Source organism: Melozone crissalis, unplaced genomic scaffold (assembly GCF_028551555.1).
Source record: "Melozone crissalis strain CALT ecotype California unplaced genomic scaffold, PUWL_Pcris_2 ptg000013l_1, whole genome shotgun sequence".
In the NCBI taxonomy this organism is placed as follows: Eukaryota; Metazoa; Chordata; class Aves; order Passeriformes; family Passerellidae; genus Melozone; species Melozone crissalis.
The window spans coordinates 12,012,223-12,030,640 of NW_026535791.1; the positions used below are offsets into that span (position 1 = coordinate 12,012,223).

Consider the following 18,418-nt stretch of genomic DNA (forward strand, 5'->3'; position numbering starts at 1 on the left):
GTCACAAATAAATTTTAAACTTTTCTTAATAAAAAATGCTTTTGTAGTCTCTAACTCAGTAAGAATTATCCTTTTGCAATTTTCAAAGCTGTGTTTTAAGTGTCCTTCCTTCTCATTTGAAATATTTATAAAACAAGACACGATTTTTCTGCAAATTGGTGCAGGACAGACTTGCCCACTGTGGTACCCACTAAGGTTTTCTATGACAAATAGGTCTTATATCAGGGCTTAAATGGGCACATAAAAGTAGAAATGGGAAAAAAATCCCCTCACTTCATTTTAATTGCATCTTTTGAATTACATGCTCAGCAACAGTCCCAAACACCTTGACATAGGTCCTTGAAGGCATGAAATACTGATGACAGATTTCCTCTCTGGATGAGAGGCTTTATCTGGTTAATTGTATTCCAGGAGACCTATGTCTGTGCTTTATAAATGGCTTTTGTAGAGATTTCCGATTAGCTACTAGTTGAGATTTGATTAAGTTTTCATTAACTGCTAAGTGGAAAAAGATCAACTGGTCCATATTCCATTCAGAATCAGTCATCAGCCAGCTGCTTTGCAGGGAGCAACTGAGCACATCTTTATTTTAGAGTGTATTTTGATTTTGGGCAAAAGATGGCAATGCATAATGATCACATTCAGAGTAAAAGTTGGACTAAAAACCTCTACAGTGAGGCAATATTTTAAAGAAAGAACTCCCAGCTCTCAAATACCACATGCAGGTGTGATATCTCAGTGGAAAACAGCTTATGGATGAATGAATATTTCTGTCTGTTTACCAAGACTATACACATTACATATGCCATTAGAAAACCCCAAACCAAACAAACCACAGAAAACAAAATCCCAGCTCATTGCTTTGCCTCCCTGGGAAGTGCTTGTAGGCAATGTTTTAGCTGTAAGTGCTTTATAATCCAAGCTGACTGTAGCTGAAATTGGTGTCCCTTAGCTGCTTGATTAGTTAGATAAATTCTGCATGCTTGTGTCTGGGATCCATGGTAATGGAGTTACGTTGCTATGCTATGAAATGTGCAGGAAGGTCCAGCACTTCAGGAAGGATATGATTTTCAGGGCTAATGAAACTTGGTAGTGAAGGCAAGAAGGAATGCTTGGAGGAATGAACGAAAGCAATCATGGGAACAGTGACAGGGGATCGCTCAGGTCAGTGGGTACAGGCAAGGCGTCCATACCCCAGGAAGGTTTTCCTGCGAGGGCTGTAACAACCACCCCAATGATCATTTAAAAGTGGTGCTGTGGAGAAAAAGTATCATAGTCCCATTCCTGTCATCCTGAGGAAACCCTGCATGGCAACAGTTTTACAGGTATTTGTGAGGAGGATTCATTAACCTCAAAACCAGAGCAGATTACTACAAATTATCTTTGTCAAGCTTTCAACAGACCTAACGATTATCTCTGGCCGCTCTGGCAAGAGAAGATTTTTTTTGCCCTGGCATAACAACCAAAAGTCTCCTCAAACCTGTTGGTCCAGTGAATGCAGAGAACCTCTCCTGTGTTTATGACCTGGGGGACTGGTGGAAGCTGAGAAGTCTGTACTGATATTTTCCTGGGCATCCTACTGGTATCAGTCATCAAACAGGCTGCTGCCACCTGCATCTCAAGGATGGAAAATGAGATGGGAGAGAGGGAAGGGAAGGGAAGGGCAGGGAAGGGAAGGGAAGGGAAGGGAAGGGAAGGGAAGGGAAGGGAAGGGAAGGGAAGGGAAGGGTTTATTGTATACTAGAGAGTGTTTATGCTAGAGGGTGTTTTCTGTTCCCTTTGGATCTTGATGCACCATCTTAGATACTTGGGATACAGAATAAATTTAAAGGCTCAGAGCTGAGACAGGGTCTTGTTCTTGACCAGAACCCTAACTTAAATGAAAGGAGGAACAATGTAACATATCAGGAAGGATAGATGAGAACTGAAAATCCATCTGAATTCTCATGTGTGCTACCTTATTGCAACTGTAATTTTGAAAAGTTTAAGTAGCTTTTTCCATATTATATGTAATACTCCTCCATGGTACCAAATAGGAGAGGCCTTGCTCTGTTAAGCACTGTTAAATTCATATGAGGACAGTGCATAGTCTAGAAAACCTTTCAATCCATGACAAGTAATAGTAAAGAAAAAGCATGTATCAAACACAGTTTATTTAATGACAAAAGCCTCCTTGTCTTCTATTCAGGCGCCTTGCAACCTCTCCATCATCAGCTGACTGAATCCTGCTGTCACAGTAAGATGGCCTCAAAGAGATCAGGTTTTTTCTCTGAAAATAATCATACTGTGCACTTCCATCATAACTTTATTTGGAAGTACCTAAATACTTCAGAAATACCCATGAAGTTAACTCTCCCAGTACCTACACTCAGTCAGCACAGGTAGCAAACAAGCTCTATCAAACTCCTGTTGTACCCATTTCCTTGCATTTCCACATTAACTGTTCTTCCCCTGGATGGTACACTGCTCTTCACTCTGGTTCCCATTCCCAAGCCAGGAAGCAGCAAGGGATTTGGATGACTGGAGGGGTGGTGGGGAATACAAAAATCCCTAGGAAGCTTCAAAGGCTGTCCTCTGAGTTTCCCAATGGATGGACAATGAAAAAGAGGCTGTCTTTGAAGATGGGCCAAGAGAAGCCAGAATGCCACTTCTTTTAGAGGTCATTGTTCTGCAGGGAGATGTAGTTCCACTGTGTTCTGGTGTTAGGGAACCCAAAGTACAGGCTTCCAAAAGGTGCTAGTTTCAAAGGAAGGCAGCTGCCTCTGCAAATCTTGGAAAAATAGGCATCCTGATTCAAGTCTTGAAATATACATTAAAAAAGTTTTCTGTTTACCTAGGCTACCTGAATTATAACATTAAATCAGTTTATCTTTGGTAAGGATTTCAGGAAGAGGAAAAAAAAATTGGGTCAAACTCCCCTGCATTGAAACCACTAAAAAACCCCAACAGGATAAAACAAAACCCCCCAACAATATATGCTGCTATGTATACAAGACAAGTAAGCAATAAAATTTTATTTGTAGCATAAAGCAAGTGAGTTGAATGCACAGAACATGGCCAAAGAAAGACTTAAAAAAAAAGAGGACACAAGTATTAAAAGATAAATTGAAACTCAGAATGCTGTATAAAGAGATATGTTTTAATGACATGCAGTAGAATTAAATTAGGAAATGGAAAATGTAACTGCTAAATATGGGGGGAAGCATTTAATAATGACAATCTAAAAAGCTCCAGAACTGTATTTTGAAGGAAGCTCCAAAAAACTTCCCTGTATCATTAGGACCTGGGCTGATTAGGATCTGGAAATTTTCTTTGTGAAAATAATTCCATATTGCGGAGAATGACAATTAAAAAAAAAAGTTAAACTATCAGTTTTAGTTCTCAGACCTCTTTGAAGGTGACTAACACAGCACCTTCCATTCAAGCCTGAAGTTTAGGACAAAATAAGGCCAATACCATGTGATAATTCAACAAAAAATCTCAGAAACATCAACTTGGAGAAGAAGCTACTTAAGGAAAAACAGTAACAGCAAATGATAGAAAAATGCTCTTCAGCTTTTTTCATATGATGGAGGTTTTTACGTATATTTTTACACTTATATTTGATTTTTAGTTTATTGACTTAGCATTCAAATGTAAAGTAAATCTGCACCTTCAATACTACCTTATTTGTCCCCAAATGGACAAGACCTATTCTCTGAAGATGAGACAACAAATATTCTTAGACATATATCTATATTCATGCTTCCTCATGGATGTACAAGAAATACAAACCTGTATGGAAGCAGGAGGAATCTTTTGCATCACGAGGACAGCAAGAGTATTCCTCCAGCCAGAAGCTTGCTGAAATCATTCATCTTGACTCGAGAGCAAAGGTAGAACTGGCTCATTTGGACTTGTGCATGCGGTATCACTTAGGCCAACATATTAAAAAAGTTAAAGAAAGATGCATCTATTTTCAGTGGCAGCCTCACTGTCTCTCTCTGCTCAGCTGTGTCAGCTCTGGCAGTAATGAGCATCAGCACTAATATCACTGGGGTTTGTTCCTTTGCAGCCATTCTCCCACACAGATTTATAAATGCGACTCTGATGGCAGTATCAGCCATTATGACTCTCACATCAAGAGACTGATGAACATTTAAGGCTTGGGTTGATTACCTGTTTTTGAAAGAATCTCTCTCACTATTAATCAAATTGGCCTGCTCCCAGCAGCAAAGTAGCAATGCCTACCACAGACAACACACACTCAGCTGTGATTCTGCCCTATAGCAGATCTAATATGGATCTTATGTAAGATGCATAGGAATGGGAAGGACTGAATGCTCCAAATGACCTCAAAGATAACAGCATTAAGCATATAGAAAAGTACAGTAAATTAGTTTCTTTGTATAAATACCAGTGGAACTGTGTGTAAGTTTTTTTCTGTGTGATTCTTCCACCAGTGACAATTACCAGGGCTGAAGGAACACGAGGTAGAGTGCAGCCAGCTGCTTTGGTCTCACTTTCCTCTTGTACTGGCAAGACAGTTACAGCATGCCTACAGATTGCAGCTTTCAAAGTTGACTCAGAACCCATGCTGGTTTATAACTGACTCTACCACCATGAATGGACATGGCTTTTTCGCTAATCTATCTTCATTTACTGGCAACAAAACATAAAAATTCCAAATGGCCTTCCAGGATTTATGCAACGTCTTCATGGTTCCAGCTGCCTCTCACCATGACATTTTCTTGGTATGGCAAGGACTCTAAAATGCCTCTTTTCCAGCACTTTGGAGAAGGAACCACTCCAGAAGTCTCCCATTTTTCAGAAGTTCCCCAAGAAGATGCATGATGTTTTACACATAAAAGTGATGATGATTTTATTAGGATGGTCAATGAAATATCAGCAACATACAAACAGAGAGAATATGGCATGTCTGAACAATGTGCCTATCTCAGAAATTTAAAAGGAAGCCAATTAAAGGCCATCATGATACACTCAGTCAACATTACTCCCAAATGAAATTACTAATCCCAAGGTGTGTTTTGCTTAAGCAGCACTGCAGCCTACAACTTGAATCCCACCACCTTAGGGAGACTGGCTGCTTAGGAGCTGCAGAAGGTACCTTCAACTTTCTTTGGGGATCTGAGGGGACAGAAGGTATCCCAAAATACCTCTGTGGAGAGAAAATGACTGTGAACCAAGCCTCTCTGATAGTTCAAATGTTTTACTGCGTAACAGGGACTGACATGCAGCTGGATTCCAGGGTAACCCAGCAATGTGGCCTCTGTGGACCTGCTGGTTATCTCCCTCTGACAGGAGGGATTCAAACTAAACAGTAGAACCTGTACCAGAACAGCCTTGTTGCAGGTCATGAGACCCAGCACCACTGCTAGAGCTCTAATAGTGAACTGCTGGAAAGATACAAGCAGCTCAAGGGCCACTGGGTACACATGAGCTTGGCCACTCTCACCAACAGCAGCACGATCCACAGCGAGAAATAATCATAGTAAAAGAAGTTACTGCCAGAGTTGCTGTATTTCCAAAGATTCCTTCCCAGCTCTCCCAGAGTCCTTAAGATTGAAAATATTTTAATAGCCTTGAATGGTAAATGGGGCTGAAAGGAAGTGTCCTTGATTTCACCCCAAAGCCTAAGAAAGGGAGGCACAGGTCACAGGTGCAGCACCAACAGGAAAGCCAAAATAAGCTGCTTGAAGGCATAAGAATGCATACCAATTTGCAATGGAAATGTGATTCTATCCCTCTCTCTTCCTAGAAATGCTAATCTTCCAGTAGTCTTCAAAAAAAAAAAAAAAAGATAATAAAAAAGCCAAATCAAGCTCTTGCCTAATAAGACATAAATCTTGCCTGCAAGACCAAGATGAATCAAGACAGAACATTGCCAGTTTTATCTTGGGCGAAGGAAGGAGCACAGTGGTTTTAAACCTTCTAGATCAGTAGCTATGGGAGCACATCAGCTGGATCAGGGAGAAAAAAAAAATCAGTCAGATAGGAAACAGAGCATTCTCCCGAACAGATTATGCTAAGAAATGGCTCTGGAGTTACTGCTCCAAGGCTGTGAGCAGAAAGAGCAGACTCAATTGCTGGGAAAACAAAAACAAAACCCAAAACTCAAACCCTAACAAATTGCCAAAAAACTGAGAACAGAGATCTTCGTCATTAATTGGTTAGGAACAGCCCATAATGATAAGATTTATAAGAAGTAAATTTGGAATGCCTTTGCATGGATGACAGAAACCTTAGTATTAATCACTGCTCGTATGGAAGGGAAAAGGTCACAGCTAAGGCTAGCCAGTTTTTTTTCCCCCTAAGGATCGAGTGAAAGGCCAGACCATGTCTCTGGGAATTCATCATCAAAACGGTACCGGACCGTCTTCTCCATCCTAAACCCAGTGGGCAAGACAGGCGACCCCTGAGCTGCCCGCCAGGAGCCGGAGTTCCCTGGAGGAGCGATCTCGCCGCTCCCTCGGCACCGGGGCTCCGCTGGCACCTCTCCGGCTGCTGCCCAGGTCACCGGAGCCCCTGAGCACTGCCCTGGTCTCGGCCAGGGGACAGGACCCGCCGCGGGGGCAGCTGCGGATCTGCCCGCAGCCTCAAGGAGAGCGGCGGCACCCGGGGACGGGGCGGGAATAGCGCCCGCCCTCCTCCCTCCCTCTTTCCTTCCTTCCCACCCCCGTGACTCACCCGCCGCTCCCGGCGGCGACAAGCTGCCAGCGCTGGAGTTACCGCCCCGGCCCGGCGCTCCCCAGGGGCCACCCCCCGCCCTCCCCGAGCGGGCGGGTCGGGCAGGGCGCTGCCCCTGAGGGACGCGTCACCCCCCAGCCCTCGAAATAGCTCAGCGGGAGGGGCGGCGTCGACAGATCTCTCTCCCCGTCCGTCCCTCCCGTCCCGCCCGCGCTGCCCCTCCGCACCCCCGGCGCCCGGAGCGCACCCTCGGGGCGCGTCTCTGCGAGCACCAGCGCTCCCCGCCCTGCCCCGTGTCCCCCGGCCGGCCCCCCCACCCGGCCCGGGCTGCGCCTGCGCGCCCTCGCCGTGCGCGCCCTCGCCGTCCGCGCCCGCCCCGCCCCGCCGATTTGAATATGCTAAGGAGCGGTTAGCGGGGCCCTATGGTGGAGCCGGGAGGCAGTCACGTGGGACGGGGACGTGTCCTTGAGGGGCGGGGCCGACCTACCCAGGCTGCCTTAAAAACGGGAGGCGAGCGAGGAAGCGCCTCAGTCAGAGCGAGAAAGTGCCGGGGTAGCGGGGCTGCGGCTGCTCCGCCTGAAACTTCTGAGTAACATCAACAGGGGGAGGGGAGGGCGGGCGGCGGTGGAGGAGGAAGGTGGTGGTGGGGGGAAGGTTAGCCAGCAGCGCAGCCCTATCCGCCTCTCCCTCATAAACCAGCCTGTGTTGGGCTGAGCAGGCCCCTCACACAAAGGAGGGCAGGGCAGGCAGGGCTGCCCCCCCTTCCCCCCCGCCTCGGCAGAGGGGCAGCGGGGAGGCGCCCTTCCCCGTGCACAGCACTCACAGCCACTTACTCCTCTCCCGTCCCCCGTCTTCTTCTCCCTCTCCCCCTTCCCCTCACCTCCTCCCACGGTTCTCCCCTCAGCCCCCCGCCCGCTGTCCATGTAGCCGTCCGGCCGCCGGCCCCTCCGCACTATGCCCATCTTACTCTTCCTGATAGACACGTCCGCCTCCATGAACCAGCGCACCCATCTGGGCACCACCTATCTGGACATAGCCAAAGGCGCTGTAGAGACTTTCATGAAGGTACCGGGCTCTGCCTTGCGAGAGGAGGCGAGAGAAAGCGAGCGAGAGTGGCTGGGAGGGGAGGGGAGGGGGCGGCAGGGAGCGGGGGGCTGCCTGGGCCGGGGGCGCGGGGCGAGGGCGGGCGGGAGCGAGCGAGAGAGTGCGTGTGTGTGCGGGGAGGGAGGGGAGGGCCGGGCCGAGCCGGGGGGCTCCGGCGGCGGCGCCGCCTCTCGGCTCACCCTCTGCTTTGTCCCCCGCGCCGCAGCTCCGAGCCCGGGACCCGGCCAGCAGGGGAGACAGGTACATGCTGGTCACTTTCGAGGAGCCTCCCTACTCTATCAAGGTAACCCCCGCTCACCCCCCCCCTTCCTCCCCGGCCTCCTTCCGGCCCGTCCGCCCCCCGCCCGCCTCGCCCCGGCTGCCGGCGGTCCGGGCAGCGCGGCACACACGGGCTCCGGCGGCGGCGCTGACATCAACATGGCCGACGCTTTTCCCCTGTGCGGTGTGTGCGAGCAGCAATGAACTGTGGGGGATATTTATTCAACTTGGGAGAAGTGACAGCAACTCCAAGGAGAGTTCGGCTGGGAAGGGGCGAGCCGGGGGAAGGACCGAGTTGAGCCCGGAGAGCCCCGGACTCGGAAGGGGACGGCACTTCCCTGGCCCCGCCGCGGGGGGGGGGGGGGGCGGGGGGGGGACGCGCCGCGCGGGGGAAGGGGGCGGTGGGTCCACATGACACAGGACGGTGAACCTGTTGGAGGTCGCTGCAAGCGCAATTGGCTCCCATCTGGGCAGGGCTCTGGGAGGGTGATGTAAATAACTCTAAGGCTTGGGCACCCGTGTCCTCAAAGAAATTTGTCATGTGGAACAAAGCAAAAATCCTCTTTTGGTAAATGGGGAGTTCTAAGAATTAAGAGAAGTTCATAATTTCAGGCTTTTTAGAGCAACATCAAATACTAACTTCTGAGGTGTTTTATTATCATTTGTAGTGAGCTGCGTGCAGCAGGGGAGGCTCTTTGTAGCCTAACAGGAAAGCAAAACTCATATCTGCAGAATAAATCTTTTCACGTTTCCCTTTGCAGGCTGGCTGGAAGGAAAACCATGCAACGTTTATGAATGAACTGAAAAACCTTCAAGCTGAAGGACTTACGACTCTTGGCCAGTCCCTAAGGACAGCTTTTGATTTATTAAACTTAAATAGATTAGTAACTGGCATAGACAACTATGGGCAGGTAGGTTGACTGTTACTAGGTAGAAAAATCTTAAAACACAAACTTCCTAAAAACAGCAATTAGCTAGTTGTCCAAAGTGGCATCTTCATGGAATATTGAATATGGAGGCTTCTTCAAAAAGTAAGCAGAGGTCGGCTAGCTTGAAGAAATACAGCCAGTGAGTTTGATACCCAACTTTTTTGTTCTTTAATTTCAGTCATTGCTCAGTTTTTAAGCTGTGATACAGCCTCCAAGTTGACCTTTTCAGTTCAAAATTTTCCTTTTTTTGTTGAGTCTGTGTTCGGTACCATAGCTGGTGAGCCTGATAGGGTTATGAAAACTTAGCTTTCTCCATACAGTGCTGAACAGTTTAGGAGATGAGCCATTTTTCTAACAACACTGCATGTCCAAAAGTACTGGAAGGAGCGCTTTTTCAAAACGCTTTTATTCCAGTGAGTTTACCACAACATTTCTCTGCATACATGTATTTTTATGAACCTGCCTGTTCTATCAGAGCCTTGAGAAGCTGTGCTTTTTAAATTTCTCTATTTCAACTATCCCTTTAAAACAGGAGTTTCTTGGTGTGGGCCAGCATTCTCATGCTCATTAGTATGAGCTTCTAAAATACAGACATTGTAGGTTAACTGTGTGCCTTAGGAGTCAGAGTTCTTTCTGCTGCTGGATCAAAGCCTGGATTTGTTTCACATGAAGGATGCTACTAGTACTTTTCATGTGGGGCATACCAACTTGAATCTCCCCTTATTGTTTGTTATTCTCATGTAATTCTGTGTCCTCTATCTGAGGATTAGTACTTACTACTGCTCTCCGTATTTAACATGGGAATGTGATTGTGAACACAAGTCTCCCTTCTTCCCCCACCTGTTTCCCAGTCTAAGCAGAGTTTGTGATAACATGTCACGTATGTTTATGAAGTAAATTTGTCATGCTGCATGGTATGGCTGTACTGTGAGATGATCAAGTCAGCCTGAACATTTTAAAAATGCCTGTTTAGTGATGAAACTTTAAAAAAGGGCTAGTTCCACACATGAGGTTTTTTCCTATGGTCATCTGGTGTCCTCATACATCTGTGTGTAATTTTCCCATTTTCTGGTGTTTTTGTTTAGTTACAGGAGCTATATTCTTGAACACTTAACCCCTGTAGGCCCATACACAAAATATTGTTCTTTCCGATTGCTAGTGATAACTATTCTAATTAAACCAATGTCAAATAATTTGCTCTAAGTGAGCCAGCTGTGCTCAACTACTCAAGTGGGCAGTTGAGTTGCCATTATTCTTTTGACTCACTAGTAGTGTTCATTACTGCAAGAGCTGCTCTTTTGGCTGTTGGAATGACTTTTTCTTTGATCTGTTCGGGTTGTCTGTCTCTCTGGGCTTGAACCCCCTGTCACTTAAGCACATTTTTGCTCCATTCCACGTGTGGAGCTGGCTGTTGAAGAGGTATTCACAATGTGCAGTCAGGTGACTAAACAGAAATTCTAACTCTTTCTAGCATCTGCAAAAATAGATGACTCTATTGCAAGTGGCTGGTTGTCTGCTGCTGAAGTCAAAGGTTCCCATTTTGGCTATTCTAACCAAAATAGCAATTTAAAAAAAAAAAAAAAACAAATTCTGCAACATTTAACTGATCCTTCAGCATTTGTAGGATGAGCTCTAGTGCAGCTAATTGTCTTCATCTTCACATTGGTCTTTAAAACTATGGCTTGGTAGCCTGTCATCATCCTGTTATTCTTGTCTACCACCTAAAATTTAGTCCAGACAAATCAGTGTTTAACCATACAAAGTATGAGAAACTTAAGAATCCAGGAAAATAAAAGTGGTCAGAATGCTCAGTTGCATTTTAAATAGTTTTCACTCAGAACATAAATTGCTGATTAAGTTTTTTCTAAAGCAGCTACAAATATTAACACTATAAAAGCGTAGTTAACTGAAATTTAGCAGGCAGATATTTAAAGACAGTATATTAGAATAAGAGAAGATAACTTTACAAAAAATAGCAGCATTCAGACCATCTTAGGTGTGGTATTATGTGACATAATAAAATCCAAACTTATTAATCTTCTGTGGGAAGTTTCTCTGGGTAAACATCTTTGAACTATCATGCTTGTGTTTTGGTGTATTCACAAACTTCTAAGGTACTTGGCCAAGATCCACTTGTTACATGAAAGTGAGTTGTAAACCAGACTTTTCTTACACATGCTAATGACAAGACATGATACAAGCCTGATGGGATTGTCTGGTTATGGCTCCATCAGTGACATCTTGTACGCCTGCTGAGTGCAAACTGTTGGTTTAAATGGCAGAGTGACTCAGTACACTCCATTCCTTTCAGAGTTGACCAGAGTTCTCCATCAGCTGACCTTCTGAACAAGAATGACGGCTGAAGGGTCATTCTGGAGTTGGGGAAAATCTGCTTCATATTTTCTTGCTACTTAAATGTTTGGATTTTTATTATGAGTCTTTATCATACTGCATATGCAATGATTGAGTTACCATGTGATCAGCTGATCACAGGATCTCACATTTAGATCTTAAAGGACACTGTCAACACACTTAAATTGTCAAAAGCCTGGAAGATTTTTTTCATAAGCTAGTTCTGATATAAATTCTATGATAGGGGCTTTGTAAATATTTTGTCTTACTGAGGAGTTGCTACATCCATTTTTTTGGAGGCTTTTGTTAAGAAAAAATGATTTTGAAAAGCACACATTTCAAGGTGGCTGTTCCTTCAAGTTCAGATTGATAATTTCAGTATTTTACTGCTTGGATCCAATAGCTTTATTCCCCTTTAGTATGCTTTGTGGTGATTACAGCAGAAGAATAAACCTTCAAATAGGGTGTCAGCTTTTAGCATTCACTAAAAATAGTGACCCTTTTCACCTTTTGCATATTTATGGAGAGCTTAGGGAAAAAAATACAGCATTTGGATGTCTCCAGGAAGAAATCAGTTTAAACACACTAAACTCAGTAAGAGTTTGTCACATCACACAAAATATTGTACTTCATTGCCCCAGTTTATACTTAGATAATTGACTCCTCATTTTTTCCAGTTCAGCTTTTCCATTATTTCAGGTAGTCTGAAGTACCCAGCCTTTTACTGGCAGGTTTTTTGTCCTCTTGAAGTACACTCTTAGCTCTTTTAACTGTGGCTTGTTCAGCAGGACATGAGTAGTCACGATTTAACCAAATAGTTTTGAGTATAGCAAATGTGCAGCTTGTTGTAGTTCATAGAAAGGTTAAATACTGATAGATGTTTCTGTGGAAACAGAAAGCATTCAAAACGTAGCTGCTGTTATGGTAGAGTGAAAATGTAAACAAATGGTTGAAATAAACCATCAGCTTCAGTTACTTGCAGTTTATAGTGAGGTTTCTAAGCCTAGGCACTGAATCTGAGGTAGGTAAAATATGTATCAATGGTGTTTTGATACTCACCTGCCAAAGACCAGCATAGCTCTACCAAAGCTGGAATAGATGTATGTAATTGTCAAAACTCTGATTTATTGATACCCTGTGTGTTTCATGTTGCCTGTTATTTGTGAAATGCTGAAAGTCTCTTACTGGTTTTTTGGCAGTATAGCATAGAATAAGGTTTGAGAGGATAAAATACACTTAACTGAATGGATTTCCAAGTATTTTTAATATTTTTTCAGGGTGAAATTGCTTTAATACTGCATATAGAAAGTGCTTTTCAATAATATAAGCTTTTTATGAATTTTTAAAATCTCACTAGAGTATACTGCACATTTTTCAGCAGCATTACTACTGCTATGAGATGAGTTTAACTTTTAAATGAGTCTAATGTAACAAAAGCACATGCTAACTTTGTTGCTCTGAAACAGAAAAGTCAGTGTGTCTAATACAAATGGATTTAGACTAGGCATTTTTCATTCACAGTGATGAATAAGATGCTGCCTGGATTTAGATTAGCACAAGAAACACTGGGTGACTTACCTGGCTGTGTACAGTCTTGGTGAAAGCCTTTTATTCTGTAGTGTGTATCACATATGAGCAGAAGCATAACTAGAATAATCTAAGGAAAAAACTAAAATCCAAATAAAATTCAACTGGTAAAGAATATTTTGGGAACATAAGAATATACTCAGAGCTGGAAGTTGGAAGGTATCCTACATTTGTTTTTAAAAAGTTTTTTCGGAGTGTTGTGGTCATGCCAGGTATGACCATCAAACAGCACAATCTTAGGTTAACTGCCACTTGATAGTTCTTTCTGAGTATAGGTTTAGACCCATTTGTAGCTACAGTAGCAGAATTGCTGATGTGTTCCCACAGTAGAACTTGGCATTGGTCTGTAGAGTTCAGGGTGGTTTGCCACAAGTGCATAAATACTGTAGTATTCCAACTACAGTGAACAGTGTACCTAGGAGGTAATGTCTAATCATACTTGTGGACACAAGACAGCTTTAAGTCACACATTCTAGGCTGACTGCTTGTTTACATGCTTGTCTAGAATCTCCTGAGGTTATAAAACCACAAAAAAAGTGAAAGAAATACTGTTCCCTAACATGGACTACATTATGCTTCTGCAGTGATATGTTCTGTTTTTTTTAAATTGTGGAGCAGTTTTATTTTCCCAAGAGAGTTTTGAGAATTGTTACTGGATTTTGTTACTCTCAAAATTCAAAATACTTTGAAGCATGGCTTTTGTCTTGGTATTTTGGGATCATAATGCACTGCACTGAAATGGCCTGTGCTGCATGTGCCTCCAAATTTGGAACCAAAGTTTAGGTTAGCGTTTCCTGCTTTGTCATGCTGGCACAGTTGCACATGCAGTTTGCTTCTCATGTTGGTAGAGACAGAGATTTACACTTGCAGAGTAGCTGTCCTGGTCTCTTTTTTTTGCCCCCCTAGACCAAGAAAACCAAATAGGAGAATTTCAGAGAGTAGTAAACAACATCACAAGTGTGAGTGTAATAATGGCAGATATATGAGGGGCCTTCTCACAGTCTGGTATTTTCTGTGGAATGGCGATGGATTTAACATGAACCTGGATGCCTGCTGATGTCAAAGATCTGTATGTGAAGTGCTGGTAAAAATGAATCCTTCTCATCTGCTGTGTGATGAAATGAAGCATATTGGTTTGAACTTACACCTTTTAGACCATAACCTTTAAACATGCTGTCCTTCTTTTAGAACACCCTCTAGTGAGAGCTACAGCAGGCGCTGTTAGGGTGTTTTTTTCACATTGTGATGTGGAACTGCTTGCCCTTTAGCACTCCCAGCCCAACAAAGTTCAGCAAAAGTCTCACTTGTCTAGTTCCAATCCAGTATGTTTTTAAAGAATTTGAACCTTTCATGAGGTACTTCATTTTTTCCAGTGAAAACATTTTCATCAATCTGTTCCAGTAGCAGAAAGAGGATACTTCAAACAAATTTGATTTGGAAGGGGCAGTGCCATAACATGTTCATTCATAATTTATTTGCGTACACTGTGCATTTTGTCCAGCTACATTGAACAAATACAGAATGTCACTGGACTCACATAGGGCACTGATGGTGTTTTCTGATGCTCAGTATACAGAATGAGTGAAAAGTGGGCATCTCTATTGCAACAGTTCTGCCCTCCCAGCTTTGAATCCCAAAATGCCATCTTGATTGTGAGCATCTTCTGTAAGGCATACTCAGCCTAGATCTCTGCCCTGGAACTTGTGGCCTCTCATGGGTTCATAGTGGCACTAACCTTGCTTCAAGTTGTGTGACTTCATGTAGGAAAATAAATCAGTGATTGGTCAGTGAGATTAATAAACTGGACTGAACTGTGGTGGTTCAAAATTGGTTTAGAACAGCCAAGTTGCTTCTGCTGTTGTGGTAAACTCCAGGAAGGAATTGTGGGGGAGTCTTTGGGAAGTTATTCTGAAGAATTGCTCTGTGTTCACAGGTCAATAAGCTACTTTTAGTCAGCTTATCAGTACTCTGGATTATTAACCCCCTAATTTGTGGGGAGATTTTTGTAAACAAGTCTGTCTCTTCTTCTCGGTGGTGTGTATTTTGGTTAGGTTTTTTCCCTCTAATTAGTGTGTGGGCAACTGTAGGATGTGTTACCCTTCTCCAGCATATGGAGAACAGAGGCCTGGCTTAGTCTGTGAATTGCACTGGCTGAGCCAGAACCAGCTGTGTAAGGTCATTGCTGTGGAGCAGAAAGGCTTCTCTAATTAGGGACTTGATCCAGGGCTTGGCAAGGTCAGTTATTTTTGGAATAAAACATTCAGAAATATTTTTAGGAAATAAAACCAAAATCATCTTAAACTCAGAGTCATTGGAGCTGACTTTAAGGTTATGTTTGGTATGGATTGTGTTAATTTATTTTTCTTAGAAAAAGTTTATAAAGGCTCAAATAGAACCTATTTTTAGCAGTAATGAGCAGCTCATTATTATGCTTGCTCAAATAACTTCAAAAACTCCTGTAACTTATTGGCTGATTATCTAATTTCAGATGATTCCAGTAGTGATGCATTTATTAATCTGTAACTAACTGATAAGGTGCATCTTTTTCTCTAAGTTACCTTAAAAATAAGATACAAGTTGTGATCGCAGTTGATTTTGCTGCTTAGGTAAATAATTTAATTTCATTTAAGAAAAAGTTAAAGTTCTTCACCTTCTGGCATTATACATCTGTCGCATCAGTACTTAAATGTTTCAGATGTTAGTGGCATTTTGTGCTTCATTTTAATGTGGTTTTTTGCTGTTTAGTTACTTGCTGGAATTCATTATGTATAAAATTCCTGTTCTATGCATGTTTTATTTTTTAACTGTAATGTAAATGTGAAAGATTGAAGGACTGAATTGTTTTTGAAACTTACCAAGGAGCTAAATTGGAACACTTACTAGTTAATCAAGAAATTATCACTTATATAATGTGATATTTAAAACTCAGTTAGATCTGTTCTTAAATGAAAGAGGACAAACCTATATATTAACCTGTGATTTTTGAAACTGTGACTTACTAATGTTGGGACCTCTCTGATTTAGGCACGTGAAAGTATCTTGAGGTTTTAAGTTTGAGGTCTTAGTAAATCTACTATGTATTCATCATTCCTTTATTGTTCAACATGAACAGAGTCTTAAACTGCTTCCTTAACACATGCCTTCTGTTTTCACATGTGTATTACTCAGTATGGAGATTGTGTATTCCAAAATTGCATTGAAACTCATTTTCAGGCTGCTTTGAGTTGCCTTTTTTGTTTTCTTGCTGTTAGCTTTGGTTTTGTTCTTGGCACAAACTTTCTGAGGGAGTTCCAAAATGACTGAAGTTGCGCAATTAAATAGTCTTTAAGCAGTTCATTTGGTGCCAGACTTGGAAACTCAATGTGTAAAGTTATGAGCATCTATAAAATGATACTGAGCACAGTGAATTTTCTTGTGGCGTGTTTCAGTATGGATATGCAGTGAAATCATTACATACAGAACACAAATTTGCAATCTTTAGCAGAGCAAGCAGTTGATGTAAAATTCTGTGACATCGTTTTTGAAAATGGGTTTGTTGTCTCTTGTGCAATTCAGATAGGTGTTTTGTCTCTAGCATTTCAAATTACACAAGTGATATCTGAATGGATCTTTGGTTTTTGCTGTTTAGCTTCGACTGACGTGGCTAGTTTAAGGTAATGTGTTTGGAGGTTCAGTAGTTAATTGAAGTCATAAATGGCAATTTTAAAAAGATTTTTTGGAGATAATGCCTAGGTCCAAAATAGCAAGGAGCAAATGACTTGCTTTTGTTGCATTTATTTTCCTCAATATCTTAAATTTCCTTTTCTTAGATGGAACTTAGGTAGCCTATGTTATGGACATAGTGGTTGTTTCAAGAATTCTTCCTTAGTTCTGTAACTGATCTGCTGAGGAGTTTGATCTCTGGCTCAGCCTTAGGAAAAGTCTACTGTTACAATTGTGTTTGGCTTTGAAAGCCTTTTGCTAACTGATTTTTCTTTCAATTTCTTTTTATTTAAGTCTATAACTTAATTTGTTCCTGGTTCCCTGATGCAGAAAGCTTCATGCCACCAAACAGTGGTGTGTACAAACACTGTGAGCAAAAATTATTTCATTTACTCCTAATCTGTAGTGCTAGTAAGAAATGAAATTGAAACCATGTAAGTGCCCTGTAATCCTACATAAGTATTCCAGTTAAGAAACTGTGACTAGCCCATGTCTTGGGCATTGTAGTAACTCTTAGGCATTTGTTATGTGGTTAACTAAATAATTGTCTACAATGTGGGAAATTAATTTGCCTTCAGTAACTTTGCTGTTGTCTGTGGAGGAGCACAGCTGAATTTAGGTTTTGTAGTCTTGCCTCCTGGAGGAAAGATATTTTTTGGTTGCCATCCTTACTGTGAAATGGTTGCAGTTTTGTTGGCTTTTGGAGTATGAGTGCAGGAGAAATTATTACTGCTTGAAAAGCATTTTCCATTTTTTTGGGGGAGGAGGGAGATGGTGTGTTAATGGAAGCATGGGTTCAGACCTTGATAAATTCTACTGTGCCTCCTTAAAACTCTATTTTTAAGATTTTCTCCAAAAGACAAAATAATTTGAGATAGAATACTGAAGGAGGGGGGGAGGTTAGCTTCAAAAGCAAAGGGCATGTGTCCATAATACAGTTCAGTTTTTGTGGCTGAGCCTTCCAAAGATGGGCAGTCTGCAGCAAAAAAAGGAAGAAGTGGAATGATAGTATGTGCTTCCATGGTGTCTAGAAACCATGAACCAGCTGTTGGATTAAACATATGTTAAGAAATGAGGAGTTCAGTGAGGGATTACTTCTTGTTTGTACTTATACAAGAATATTTAGGGGTTTTAGATACATGGATTTAGACAAGAGGTATTAACTTGTTCCTGTGTGTTTTGAGGTAGTATGCAAATAGTGTGCCTCAGGTTTATCTTGTTACTCAAAACACCTCCTATGAGAATAGATTTTATTAACTTGTGCCCCCTCTGCTGGCTGGTGTTCCAATTACAAAGTAAAATACAAATTTACATAGGTGAGGTACTGTCTGATAGGCTATTTTGGCCAAATAGCAGTTTATAAATGTTGCTTTTTTGCAGCTGAAACTACGGCAAAACCCGTGGGAGATTTTGGGAGAATCTGTGGTAGTGGTGAGAGTTGGTGTTTTCACAGTACAGTTTCTGGTTTGGCCTCAGTCCAGACTCCTTAAGCATTTGTCAAACCTATTTCTTTCCCTCATCCCTGAATTGAAGAGGTATGATCTTTTTATTCACCCTGGGTGTGCATATTGTTATATACACAGAGGAGCTAGCTCTTTGCAGTTCTTGGGACCACGCTTTGGTCTTCTAAAACCTGCTACTATCACCTGCTTTTCTGATAGCTGTTGTTTTTCCCTTGAGATTTAGAGTTCTCTTCCTTTGGTTGTAGTGAGGTGATCTCTCAAATTATCTTTATTAGGTGATGAATTTTCCTGTGTTCTTTCTGAAACCTGTCTGTTGGTGAGGTAGCATTCCCAGCT

General features: G+C 42.4%; 1 protein-coding gene across 3 annotated transcripts in view; it reads left to right on the forward strand.

The window, feature by feature from the left end:
* Positions 1–7,245: 7,245 nt before the first annotated feature.
* INTS6 (integrator complex subunit 6) overlaps positions 7,246–18,418 on the forward strand; it is a 38,885-nt gene continuing 27,712 nt past the window's right edge. For 2 of the 3 annotated variants that reach the window (XM_054272046.1, XM_054272048.1), the window contains exons 1-3: positions 7,341–7,752; positions 7,997–8,074; positions 8,811–8,960. In XM_054272046.1, the coding sequence (XP_054128021.1) occupies positions 7,642–7,752; positions 7,997–8,074; positions 8,811–8,960 (339 nt within the window). In that variant the 5' untranslated portion in view covers positions 7,341–7,641. Of the gene's footprint in view, positions 7,277–7,340; positions 7,753–7,996; positions 8,075–8,810; positions 8,961–18,418 lie in introns of those variants that run through there. The other variant, XM_054272047.1, reaches the window with a different exon arrangement.